Below are 13027 nucleotides of genomic sequence, written 5' to 3' on the forward strand. Positions count from 1 at the left end.
AGCAAAACAGAACGTTAATACGGGAGCACAAGACCAGAACAGAACGAACCATCCGCTCCTTCCGAGTTTGAGTTGAGATTGGAACATTTGAAAAATAGGAAGAGAAAGAGAGAGCGGAAAAGAGATAAGGGAGTATTGAGCGAAAAGAGAGATGATTAGGATAATAAAGAAGGATATAGGCTAGGAGAAGGGCAGTCGAAACCGAAGGGGGAATAAGAGTGAAAAGGAGTGAAAAAGAGGTGAAGCATGGTATGTATATATAGACGTATGGACGGTGTGGCTCGGTGAGAAGGGATGGGTGGGGATTGTGCATTGGATGAACGAACAGGTGTGGAAGGCACTGAGAGGAGTGGTGCGATTATTACGGGGTAGGTGAAGGGCAGTAAAACAAAAGCAAGAGAAATGAAGAAAAAGAAATAGGAAAAAATGGTGTGTGAGAAGGAAAGTAGCGGGAGCTTGCAGGATAAATCCAAGTACACGAAAAGTAAGAACGGATATGGAAGGATGCCGAACGCGGGTCGTGGTACATTGACAAAAGAAGAGTTGTGGACGGCAACAGCGAAAAGAGTAATTACTAGTGATCGAACAAACCGAACCGGATCGAGGCGCGAGAGGATAGCAGCGGCAACAATTACACCAGACAGAGAGCTTCTACAACAGTAGCGCGATGCGACACGAAACACAGTCCGACGGAACCTGACGAGATCACAAGGCGACCAAGAAACTGACCAAATAGCCTAGTCGAGTTTTGGCCAACTGCCCTCTTCCTTCCACTTGTCCACGATCTCCCGAAGGTTTTCGGCGGTCATGCTAGGCTGTTTGAGCGTGTAGCCGATGATCTTCCTGATTTTGGCATTGGACAAAGCGACGACGTGTTTCGAGAGAGTGAAGGTATCCATGTAAGCGCTGAGGTGAGTGTTCGGACAAGGTGGGTTGGACTTTGTGATCATCTCGGCCCACGCGCCTACGTGCGCCTCATTGATGTCTTCGACTGCCTCCTCAAGACGGAACTGTTGCATGCAAATATGAGGGTGACAAGAGTGAGTGGTGCTCGGCGATGGAAGAAGTCAGGGTAAGATACGTACACGTGCGACAGTGTTCGTCAAGAAATTGTGGTATTCGAAGGTGGTGCCGAACAAGGAGGTCATTGTTTCTCCGGCTTTATGCAGTGTTGTTTGATTGTCGTCGACCTACAGCGAGAGAGCTATAGCGAAATACTGGAGACAGAGGATTGGATCCGGACGAGGGACTTACAATATTGAAGAGAGGAACGACAACTTTCTGGGTTGCTGGTGGCATACCTGTGACTTCTGATACCTTGCTCTTCTCATTGTGGAAATGCACCTCCTCGCCCGCAACTTTATCCGCTTCTGCGCGCCCCAGAGGTGCCATCCATTGAGCACAAGCCCACAATGCACCAGCGACGTCGTCTGAGTGAATAGTGTTCATGGGATTCTTCCCGGGACTCCATCTATGAAGATTGTGAGTACATCCACATGGCCACAACAATGATGCGAGATCTCACAATGACTTCATAGGCTTCTTCATATATCCATAGACAGAGGCGACAGTCAAAACGTTCGTCACTGTTAAAGACCATCAAATCATCCATCAGAATTGGCTACATCGAGTTCCAAAAAAAGAATAAGAACGCACTCAGTCCAGAATCGATATAAGGCCCATAAACAAGTCCCGGCCGAACCACGACCAAGTTCAGCCTTATCAAGATCAAACCATGAATTCCACCAGTGCGAATATTATTTCCTGTTACTTTAGAAGGAAAAAAAGGAAGGAAGGAGCACTTACCCTCCAACAGCGCCCAAAATCCGCAACGACTCATGCCACCAGGTCCCCACTACGCCATTGGGCTTCACATCATCCTTCTCTTCGTGAGATCCTTTCTCTGAGCACTCGTAGAATGGTTGTTGCAATCGTACGAACGCCTTGATGTTCCTCTTTGCAGCCTCGAGGCCGAGTAGTCGCGTCACATTGCATGTGTGGTTGATATAGATCTAGAAGCGGACATACCGGCACACAATCAAGATGAGTGCACAGGGCCCGCGGACAAAGAGGAATGAGAACCTACGGCTTCAGGACGATCGACAACGATGTCTCCAGTTAAATCGAAGACATATGTGTAAGGGGCTTGTCCTTCCGGTGGATCGAACATCCGAGAGACGGTGGCTGAACAGAGTGACGCGTGGTATGAACAAAACGTGCAGAAGGGCAGGAAAAATATATACACCAGCGCGATCTCAGGCGGAAATCCACGCACCTGGTTGGGTCAGGTTGGCCTGGTGATATTCGACATTAGGCTTTTCGAGCACCTTAGGGAACTCCGAGCCGATGTATCTGTGCCGAGGGTTAGGGGACGGAAGTATATGGGGAAAAGGCGCCAAACATACGTCGTAGGTGGATTGACAGAGTATTTGTCGACAATACGAAGGTTCTATACTCCAATGTTCGCCATCAGCTGATCGCGATAGAGGTCGATGTAGGAGAGCAGATGCTCACGGATACCAGGTCTTCACCCGATGGAGGGGCCAAGTACGCCGCCAAGGCCCTCGCACAGGTATTGACACCTCCTAGAAGCCATAGACACGAACGAGAGGCGCATCGGGCAAGAAGCGATTGCGATCCGATTTTTATTAGATTGAGCGGATGAAGGCGGGTGTGACTGAGGAGAGCGGACGCACCAAATATAATCACGTTCGGCTTTTCTGACATAGAAAGGTGCAGACCGGGATCGGGATAGAGGGATTTATTGAAGAAGAAGTCAAGGGAAGCGTTGGGGGACGAGAACGAGGGATCGTCGCGAAAAGGGAAAAGGAGATGGACGGAGGAAGGAGGACGATGGAGGGGGTCTTGTTAGAATCCCGGCGAAAAGCAGTTCTAAGGCAACGGACGTCGGTAGGTCAGCACGTGCGCGCCATGCTCGCCGTTGCAAATGCAAAGAGCCTACCGCCAGCGGCCACAGTCGAGGGTGGGACAAAAGGAATACTGGATCAGAAGCTGGCGAGTACGGGGCGAGCCTCAAGCTAAGTAAAGGTAAGAGAAGAAGGTACGTAAAGAATCTCTGCTCGCTTTGCCCAAGGTCGTCAAGCACCGCTTGTCTGGTGTGACTCGGGCTAATATGGCACATTTACTCCAGCTATTGCAGTGTGCTTTTCTTTTACACCGCTTCCTGACTTCACATCTCCTGATAGGTGGTGCACCCATCTTTCCAGAATTTTATACACCCTTGCGAACGCTCCTCGTATGAATACTATATATACATGCAGCTTCCCCCACCGTCCTCCACACGAGGCTTTGACTATGATTGTGATTCTGATCGTGCCGTCTCCGGCCCTTCCAACTTTCCAAAGCGTACTCCTCGCCCCTCTTCCGCCGCTCTCTCGAGATAGGTATATACAGACGAGAAGTCCTTCCGAATAAGCTCCGGGTATCTCTCCACGGCGTCGACATATATCTTTGTGGCAGCTTCCGCCAATGGCAGCGGGCTTCCGGAAACACTCGACCCATTCGTGGCCAACCCCATATCCTGTGGAATATTCCCTAGTCAGCCACACGGGAATTGTTTTCCAAGATGGAGTTGAAGAAGATTCGCTTGCCTTGATCATCAAGGCCGTGGCAAAACCACCTTGAGCAAGTGACATGAGCTGTGTCCAATAATTGGATAACATTTTCGAAAACTCACCTTCGTATTCTCTCTCGCATGGTGGAGACTTGTCCGGAAGCGCGCCCGCGACTGGATTGTTCACAGAGGATGACCAACATGCGCCCGTAGAGCTGTTGATCACTCCCGCGAGGATGGCTGGATTGAGTCCGAGTCGCTGTCCTAGGAGCATGGCTTCTGAGACCACAATCTGCTCTACTCCGAGGACGAGATTATTGCATATTTTGGCCGCGAGGCCCGAGCCAGAAGGTCCACAGTGGAAGATATTCTTTCCCATGCGGGTGAGGAATGGGTGCGCGAGGTCGAATCCGGTCACCGTCCCCCCGACAAGGAACGAAAGCGTACGCGCTTTTGCCCCTGTCACGCCTACCGTGTAGTTCAGCACCAGCTCCGAAGGACACTATGTTCAGCTTACCGCCGGATACAGGAGCGTCTACCATTTCGGCACCCAGCGAGATGACATCGGAAGCAACTTTGCGCCCGACTTGCACATCCAAAGTGGTGGAATCGATACAAAGCGTATCTTTGACCTCCTCGGGGGGAAGAGTGCGAAGTGTATGGATGATGCCGTTTGCTTCTGCGTACACCGACCGAACTGCCCATGACTACAATATTATCGACCTTCTTTCGAGCGTACGAAGCATAATGAAACCGACCTTGCGGGGATGACGGCAGCATCGTAATAATCGTGCTCGAAGCCATGACGGCGCTGTAAATTGCGAAGCTCAGTCAGCGAACGTGTTCCTGAGAGGACATGACAACTGTATGTAGAGAAGACGTATATACTTGCTCTTGTGGGGTGGTAGCGACCGCGAGTTTCGCCGCGGGGAAATTGTGTATGAGGTTTTGACAAAAGCGTCCTGCAGCCTCGGGAAACGCATCGCAAACAACAAAATCGGCTTCAGGATTTTCTGCGTGAACTGATGCGAAAAGGTTGTAGGCCATTTCACTGCCCATCCGTCCAAGACCAACTGTGCATATCAACATCAGTGACGTCGGATCAGCATGCATGCATGTACATAGAGAGACGACGGGATGATATTGACCGAAGCTGATACTCTTCCTTCGAGTAGCCATGGCTGGATTCAGTTGCTGGAGACATCGAGTGGATAACCTCATCGTTAGACTACTGTCTACTTGTAACAGAAGCAGAACTTGTCTTGTTGTGGGATGAGAAACAGAAAGAGCCTCTGGTAGTCCAACGGAATAGGATGTGGGGAAGCCTCAACTCAAGCTCCGGCGGCGTTGCGGGGAACCGAGTGTGGGGAAGCGCTTGGTGTCTTTGTTGGCCCCCATGACCAGTCGGTATGACCCGAGATCGCCACACACCTGGATTGGCGCCACTTCACTTGATTTTGATTTCTCCGACCATCTCAAGGTCCTTCGTCCACCTGAACAACATCGACGTCGTCCACCCAAAGTCAAAGGTATTGACGTTTGGCTACGACGATTCCATTATTCAAAGACCACTAGTATAACTTATACATATTGCTCGTAATGGCACATATGGCCTCCGAGTCTGGTGTCGGAAGTCTTGCAGCAGCAGTGGTTCACTGCCGTATACTCTACCGATCTCGCGGTATTACTTTGGCACCGCAAACCTATATTCACAGAACCATTATGAAGTATAGATTGGTATTAACCCTCTTATAACGCAGATGTCTCCATTTCGTTTGGTTGTGTTTGCCCTCTTCATTTCTTTTTGAGGTGCTTTCTTGATGTCCGAGCTAAAATAGTCAGGTATTTCCATTCTGGATAGTGCGCTAACGCGCTTTGAAGGCATCGACGTTTATCCTGCAAGTAAAGGTTAGTGCTTTCAAGCGAGGTCGACGGTTAACCGTTTGGCCGTAAAAATTGCCCTGCTTTGGTACGGCTACGCCATTCAGCCTGTGTCGCCTCAGCACTTTGAGACCAGTCTGAGTTTCACACTGTTCATCTCGCTTCTATAGGCCAACTGTCCGATATAAGTTTATCGACAAACGGGGCGTAGCTCCGGTAGGTCTTGTCGATCTTATCCAAGTGTCGTGCTTCCACTGTGTTCCGGATTGATCCTCCTTCCAGTAAGTACCTACGGGAAAGCAGAACCCGATACAGAACACATGAAGGAAACGACCACCGATGCCACGTCTCCGCTTTACATTTGCTCCCATAGATCACCTGCCGCCGGTTGGTGCAGGTGGATGCAGGTTCAACATTCAACGCAAGCGGGTCGCTTGCGGTCGCGCTCGTCCGGCCACGCGAAGTACTTATCCAATCCAGTGAGGAGCCTACGATCCTTTTATGTATGTCTTCAACGTATAGCAATCCACTTACTTTGAGTCTTTTAGAGCGTACTTTCCTTGATGGAGGTCACTTCATGATTCCGTCTTGGTTTTTAGTTGCGACAGGCGCCAGTTATCCCTATGATGGTGGCTAGTACACCCCCGACACTTGAACGGATGAGGAGGCGTGATCGAAAGTCTCCACCCCGTAACAGTAAATGTCGCCTCCAGCGACCTCTTCCACGACGATGTTGCCCGACGGCGCGAAGCCATCAAACATGCGTTCCGCACTTAGCACCCGCACTTACGCACAGCCCTTAGCACACTCCCCGGTGGTCCGCCAACATTACGCTTCCATACGCGGTGCACTTGAAGCTGCATGTTTTTTGGGCGAGAAACCCGGAGAAGGATCAGTGTGGATGGCGGTCATGGCCTTGGCGCTACTGGCGGGTTGCATCTGTCTGATACATCAGCGCACAGCAGGTTCCATCGGGCGCTCTGGCGTGTCGACGGGCTGAACATATTCATCGCCTTTCCCGCATCAAACGGGAAGGTTTGATATTTTCTCAGCATCAGATGTGGATGTGACCTTATATTGACACTCGCATACTCTGGCGCTTGGGATCTTCCTTCCCTCCTCTTAAGCTATTGCTTCCAGGTGCTCGCCTCCTGCTGTCTGCTGTTTCTTCACTGAAGAAGGAGTGCACAAGGTGCGGTTATTCTGGCCACTAGAAAATGGTAAGCTCAGCTCGAATAACTCTCGGTATAGAATCGTGATTAAGTAACAGTGTCCAACAGAATATTTTGATAGGCGTCTACCGCGATGTCAGACCCAAGATTCGTCCAGAGGGTGGGGTCCAGTTCTGGTATAAACGAGTGTCACCATCGCTCACTCTTCGAAAATAGGCTCGACTCAATGGTCTGGTGCTGAAAGTCAACGTGGTGTCCTCGAAGCGAGTTCTGTCGACACTCGTCTCAGGCGATCTGGTCTCGATGAAAAGGCAGGAGGAAATGGTGGCTTTCCGCATGATTCCCATCACCCTGGACATGTCTCCCGTGACGAGTCGACGGACAGCACGCCCTCATCATCATCGACATCTCCTATTTCCGAGTCTACAACGGCGTCTGGGGGTGCTACGCTCACTTCACCCTATGACCCGACGAATACATCTAACACTTCAACGACTATCACTGGCTCTTCAACCGTTTGGAGCAGTACCGCCACCACCACATCCAACGCTCCCTCATCATCGACTTTTGACAGCTCAACTAACGGCGTCTCAACTTCTTCATCATATGATATTTCATCATTACCCTCCACCTTCCTCTCAACCACGCTACCCTCAGGCAATCCTGCTCTCCCCTCCGACTTGCCTTCATCCCCGCAAAGTCGCGTCAGTGCCTCTCACGGCCTCTCTAAGGGAAGTATAATCGGCATCGCCATCGGTTCCTTCGTCTTCCTCCTTATGGTCATCCTCTCTCTTCTCGCTCTACGACAACGCCTACTCTCTCGAAAACGTCTCCGCATGCCTCCCTCCGCCGAATTCATGAACCCTACTGCAAGAGAACAGTTTCGGCCAATGCTGATGACGCACGTCCGAGGAGAGAAGAGTCTATCAGTAGATAGTAATGCAGGGAACATGGGTGCATTGCCGGCAGCAGCAGTGAATGGGCACGGCAGGTGGGGAAGTGTTGGCAGCGTAGGGACGGGCATGGGAGCTCCGCCGCAGGATAGGATGTCAACGGGATACGGACACGAGAACGCCGGCGAGATAGGCCTTGCTATTAGCGGCGACGAGTATCAGGGGAGGTCAAGTCCACTACCTCGTTGGATGCAACCACAGAGGATAAACTCTATGACGCCCATCATGGACCCCTCCGCTCGGTTCCCCGAGAGCGACGCCGAACCACCATCGACGGATTCTTCGGGACACGCTGCGTTCCACGGCTCGCACGGAGAGAGGCAGAGAGTGCAGTCACTTGGGGAGGATAATAGATTGAGGGGGCTTCCGGTGGAGGACAACTGGGCTGGTAGAGGTGCTAGTGGAGGTGTGGGAGGTCGTCCTCGCGATTCTGATTTCTTGAGGATGGACTAAATGCTTTGGTGGTTATTTATTCCATTCTAGTTCTTGTCCTGTGTATGTGTATGTCTTTGGGCTTCTGCTCTTCATTCCTTCACGTTCTTGTACACACTGATCCCCACTTCATAGACATTTTCTCCATGCACATGGTTCTGCCTTGGCTACATGCTCTCTGATGTCGTTGTTGTACTACATTACCTTCTCGACAGCCTAGTACTATATCCCGGCCATCCAGCACAGCTGTGCTGCGAGGAAGATCGTAGCATGCTGAAGTTGGTCACATTATGATACATTACAGCACATAAATAGTATATGTACAAGCAATCATCAAACTCGGATACAATCCCTATTACGACGGCGACTGTCATTGCAGTCTTCAATCGGCGTACCGTATACCCACTCATCCATCCATCGGAACCCATGTTGAGAGATTCAAAGTCATGAGAAAGAAAAGAAGAGCGTCCTGGGGAAAAGGCTGGAACATGTGAAGTGAAACGAGGGGAAACAGACCGCAGAACCCTCTTTGACCGCATCTACCAATCCATCTATCTATCACACTCGAGATCCCAACATACCTCGCGTTCTCGGAAGGTACCCGCACAACGCCAGCTGCTGATGACAGCAGAATACCATTTCACATCGGAACACAAACCAAACCGCACCACAGCACCCCACCATACCATGCATATCGACACTCAAACCACTAAAATCTCTTGGGCGGGCTCAGTCACTCAAAATAGCCTGCACCACGTTCGCTACACGCAACTGTCTCAGGTCCGTGTATGTCTATACAGAGACGACGAATCACCGCCAGATATCAATCAGCATGGGGTGAATATAGACCAAAGACTAGAGATAGGAGTGGGCGTACCTGTCCAGTGCCTACGAAGATGATGGGCTGTCCCGTTACATAGGTCATCGAGAGCGCCGCTCCCACCTACAATCACCAGGCCAGTCCAGACAGGCGCAGTATCAGAGATATCGTCCATCAGGCAGTCGCTCAATCACAAAGACTCCGAAGATATCGAACCAGAATAGAGGCCAAACCGTGAACAAGAACAGGATAGGGGAGCATAGGAACGGCAATATGTAAAGGAATGCAATAGACACGCAGACTGACCTTATCATCCACTGTATCCCACTTGGTGACCAACATGCCATCTATCCCTCTCCCCGAGCCCGCGCCGCCAGAAGCGGAAGAGAAATCTTTCAACGAACGGTCGAATTTGGACAACTGGTCGACAGCTTCATTGCCCACTAGCGCCTCGCCAACAAAGATGACCTTGTCTGGGTTATTGACGGATACGAGTTTGGCCAGGGCACGCATGAGGGGCTATGGGACAACCGTAAGCGATTATTGTTCAGACCGGAGAGGGGAAATGGTGGATGCTGTTGTCACCACTACACTTACCTCATTATCTTGCATGCGACCTGCAGTATCGATAAGGACAACGTCGAAGTCATTGTCTCGACCTATCAATATGGATTGGTACGCCGTCAGTATGATGCATTCCAGCGAAACCGTGCTACGAGAACAGAAAGAGTGGATCAGACTAACCATACGCGATAGCCTCCCTAGCAATCCCGGCCGCATCTTTCCCATATCCTCTCTCATACAACTCCACTCGTCCTTTACTATCTGTTGCACCATTTACGCCCAGCATACTCAAATTCCGAACATGTACTCTCAGCTGCTCAACGGCGCCACTCCTATGACCATCACGATAGTCACAATCAGTTTGTAGAGGATACAGAATAAAAGTGGTATCACACGCACCTGAAAGTATCACAAGCAGCAATAAGAACCCTCAGTCCATTTTGGATGAGCCAGAAGCAGACTTTTGAGAGATTGGTGCTCTTGCCGACACCGTTGACGCCGACGAAGGTGATGCTATATGGCAGACGTTGTTGAGTCGATGCCAAAGGCGATGAAAGCTTGCTTCGGATGGAAAGCAGAAGATCAGTCGAAGTATTTGGCGTCAAAATACGGGTTATGGAGTTCGACAGGGCCTGTCTGACGGCCGCGCTCGTTGCTATACGCCACACGCCACCCAAGTTTAGTATGCCAACGAGATGTGAAAGTGGATGACGATAAACATACTTTGGAACCCTCCCACTTTCTTGCCTACCAAACTTTCACCAACACCCTCGCAGACCTTCTCTGCTATATCCATTGCCACGTTCTTCTTCATCAAATGCTGCTTCATCCCTTCCAACACCGGCTTCAAATCTTCCTCCGTGAGCACCTTCGAGCCCGTCAACCGCGCAAACATCGATCCCAGCGCGCCCAAGCTCCCGCCCGCCACACCCTTCTTCTCAGCAGCGCCACCACCAGAGGAGTTAAGAGCCTGCGAGACGGCCTCGTCGGCCTTACGACCGAACTCCCAGTCTTTGACTTCGTAGAGACCGTCGTTGGTGCGCGTGCCGAGCGAGGCTTGATCGACAAGGGCCTGGACATCGAGTGAGATGTCGAAGTCTACATCGCTTGGTTTGTCGTAGCTGAAATCGAGAGTAGCCATGTCGGATTCTGTAGGCGCTTCGTTGCCCCATTTGCGTTGAACTTTCCCCTTGGGTTTGCGTTTTGAGGTGGTGTCCGAGCTGAATAACAGAAGCACGTTGAGAATGAAGGGCGGGGATGGAGATGAGATGAAACCAACGTACTCGGAATTAGGATAGCTCTCCCGTCCACTACCCGCACCAGAGTCGTTCCGCGCGAGCGCCGAACGACCGCCTCCACCTCCCCCACCCCGTTTACCGCCCCTACCGCGCAGCCTGTTCTTCAAAGCTTGAACGTTCCGAGCAATCTGTTGTTCGTCAACTGCTGCAGAAGGTGCCTGTGATGGTGCTGGTTTTGATAATATGATATGAAAGCCTGTCAGACCTCGTGCGGAACATGAAACAGTGTGGTGAGCATGACGCACCGGTATCTGTATCATCAGAGGGGGGGCTGGGAGGTTCGACGACGGTTACTGGACGGGCGATAGGTCTCATGCGGGACTTTCTCTCCTACAAAATGTCCCGCACACGGATGAATATATTTAGATGGAGCAAACCACGGAACAACGTAGACGTACCGCGGCAGCCTTCTCCTCCAGCCCTCTGAGCAACTTATCAAACACGCTATCCCACCCGTCAAATGCCTTGACAAAATCCCATGAAGTGGCAGTGGAGGCGGCAGTGGAGGCTGCGGATGCGACTCGAGTGTTTATGGAATGCAGGGAAGCGACGAAGTTGGTGAGGAAGGGTTGGAAGAGTTTGACGAAGAGTGTCTTCAGAGCTGCAAGCAGGTCATCGACGTATGTGAGCTGAAGAATGCGTTGATATGCCACCTAAGAAACACAAGGAGAAAACCAATGGGTCAGACGTTTATATCAAACACAGGAATGAAGATGCTGCGTACGACGAATATGAGCTCAAGGTCATTCACGAAAGTCCACCTCACAGCATACCCATCCTTCTCGTACTTATCTCCCGTAGTCCGTCCTTCAATGAGGGCATCGCGTATGAGCGAATTGACCGGCGAAGCTGGAGACGAAGCAAGCTGGGATGCGGCCGGGGTGAACGAACGAGACCAGAGGACAACACCACCTATGAATAATTTATTCGATTATGTTGAGGGTTCAGTTGCAGAAGCTATATACCTTTGTGGGAGATTGAGCAGTGGTCGAGCATCGTGTGTGGTCTTGGTTTGTATTGAGCGGGATAGAGGTCGTGGCAAAAGTTGGAAAGATGATTGGCGAGTCCGGTGATGTTCTGGCCACGGCTTCCCCATCAATTTAGGTTCGTAGTCCGAGGTCTTGGCTCGTGTTCAAAGCGAGGTACAGATATCTATTCATTTCACTCCGTTCCGCGAGCAGAGAAACCCAGATAAAAAGACAAAAATCAATGGGTCATAAATATTACAGGATGGCTGGTTACTTCGAGCCATCCAGCCCATTATCTGCCAGCCATTTCCTAACTTCCTTCTTCCCTACCATACCCACTACTCTCATCTTCTCCGCCTCATTTCTCTCCCTGTACAACCGCATGATATAGCCGCACACGCTCCACACATCCTCCCATTCAGCATCAAACAATTCCCACCAACCATTTGGTAGCGGTAGGTTTAGGTGTCTGGTCGTAAGTAGGATGGCTGCACTGACGATTGTTGGAACCGCATAAAGCGCGTACACCTGCGTTTGTAGCCTGTATTCGCATCTTCTATGAGTTCAAGCAACGATGACAAGGTAGAAGAATAATATTTACGCATCATTCAGGTAGCCCCAAGCTTTTGATACTGCATCCTCTCGCGACGTCAACCCAAGCAGCCTCATGTAGTTCACCAACGTCCCGTAGGGCAACGTCACATGGACGTTGAACCCCAGCCTTTTCAGAATCTGCATCTCTGACACTACAAGAGCGTCCTTCAGGTCGTAGAAAGTGTTTCCGAAGTACGACATGGGCGCGTATTTGAAGTCAGGCAGAGGCGTCGAAGAGGACGCAGCAGAAACGGTGTGGGCTGCCCGTTGTAGTAGGAGGTCATAGACATTGATGAGATCGCGCATCCGGATGGGACATTCTTCCAGTTTTGAGGAGAGATATAGGGCGCCCATCCCGATGTCCTACAGACATAGGCCAGTTCCGTTGTATCTGAGTACTCGAGGGCAATGATGGCAAGGATTAGAAACGCACCCCAATGCCAAACTGCTTCACAGAACTAACATAGAAGAACCTCTGAAAGAGTATTTGTGCGGTAGCAACAGCTACTTGTTTTCTTGTCGTTACAATATAATCTCGGACTTATAACTTGTAAAACGCAATGCGTACTGTTTCAATAGGACGCCTGCCTGGCGGATGAGTTTGCATCCATAAGCTCGCAAGTCTTCTTCCAAATCAGCTGGCACGCCATCCTGCATCGACGGCGTCTTTTCAATCTGTGAGAGTGATGCGAGAGGGTAGAGATGAGCAGACATGATGTGGCTTTACCGGAGTTGCGATGTGAAATTGCAAACACGCGCGGCGTTGAGTCG

General features: G+C 50.8%; 4 protein-coding genes across 4 annotated transcripts; all 4 read right to left on the reverse strand.

The window, feature by feature from the left end:
- Nucleotides 1–193: 193 nt before the first annotated feature.
- On the reverse strand, nt 194–2853 carry STEHIDRAFT_74838 (NAD-P-binding protein). The gene is made up of 11 exons (XM_007300553.1): nt 2697–2853; nt 2515–2585; nt 2406–2449; nt 2276–2352; nt 2087–2184; nt 1807–2012; nt 1657–1718; nt 1526–1586; nt 1255–1471; nt 1086–1190; nt 194–1010 (listed from the first exon to the last, which is right to left on the reverse strand). The coding sequence occupies exons 1-11, from the start codon at nt 2725–2727 to the stop codon at nt 738–740; spliced, it is 1245 nt and encodes a 414-aa protein (XP_007300615.1). The 5' UTR covers nt 2728–2853; the 3' UTR covers nt 194–737.
- Nucleotides 2854–3214: 361 nt separating this feature from the next.
- STEHIDRAFT_119257 (uncharacterized protein) lies at nt 3215–4870 on the reverse strand. The gene is made up of 7 exons (XM_007301143.1): nt 4723–4870; nt 4467–4647; nt 4333–4385; nt 4092–4271; nt 3698–4042; nt 3612–3640; nt 3215–3541 (listed from the first exon to the last, which is right to left on the reverse strand). Exons 1-7 carry the CDS (start codon nt 4751–4753, stop codon nt 3314–3316), a joined length of 1047 nt encoding a protein of 348 aa, XP_007301205.1. The 5' UTR covers nt 4754–4870; the 3' UTR covers nt 3215–3313.
- A 1718-nt stretch (nt 4871–6588) lies between these two features.
- STEHIDRAFT_93056 (P-loop containing nucleoside triphosphate hydrolase protein) lies at nt 6589–11729 on the reverse strand. The gene is made up of 14 exons (XM_007301144.1): nt 11660–11729; nt 11419–11606; nt 11093–11347; nt 10940–11024; nt 10680–10863; nt 10120–10616; nt 9796–10051; nt 9577–9728; nt 9430–9491; nt 9139–9351; nt 8890–8955; nt 6844–8804; nt 6736–6787; nt 6589–6675 (listed from the first exon to the last, which is right to left on the reverse strand). The coding sequence occupies exons 1-12, from the start codon at nt 11688–11690 to the stop codon at nt 8742–8744; spliced, it is 2052 nt and encodes a 683-aa protein (XP_007301206.1). The 5' UTR covers nt 11691–11729; the 3' UTR covers nt 6589–6675; nt 6736–6787; nt 6844–8741.
- Nucleotides 11730–11932: 203 nt separating this feature from the next.
- On the reverse strand, nt 11933–12970 carry STEHIDRAFT_51028 (cyclin-like protein; the record flags this gene model as incomplete). The annotated part of the gene is made up of 4 exons (XM_007300371.1): nt 11933–12203; nt 12264–12619; nt 12690–12771; nt 12825–12970. The coding sequence occupies 4 exons, from the start codon at nt 12968–12970 to the stop codon at nt 11933–11935; spliced, it is 855 nt and encodes a 284-aa protein (XP_007300433.1).
- Between the last annotated feature and the right edge of the window lie 57 nt (nt 12971–13027).

Source organism: Stereum hirsutum, assembly GCF_000264905.1.
Source record: "Stereum hirsutum FP-91666 SS1 unplaced genomic scaffold STEHIscaffold_3, whole genome shotgun sequence".
Lineage (NCBI taxonomy): Eukaryota > Fungi > Basidiomycota > Agaricomycetes > Russulales > Stereaceae > Stereum > Stereum hirsutum.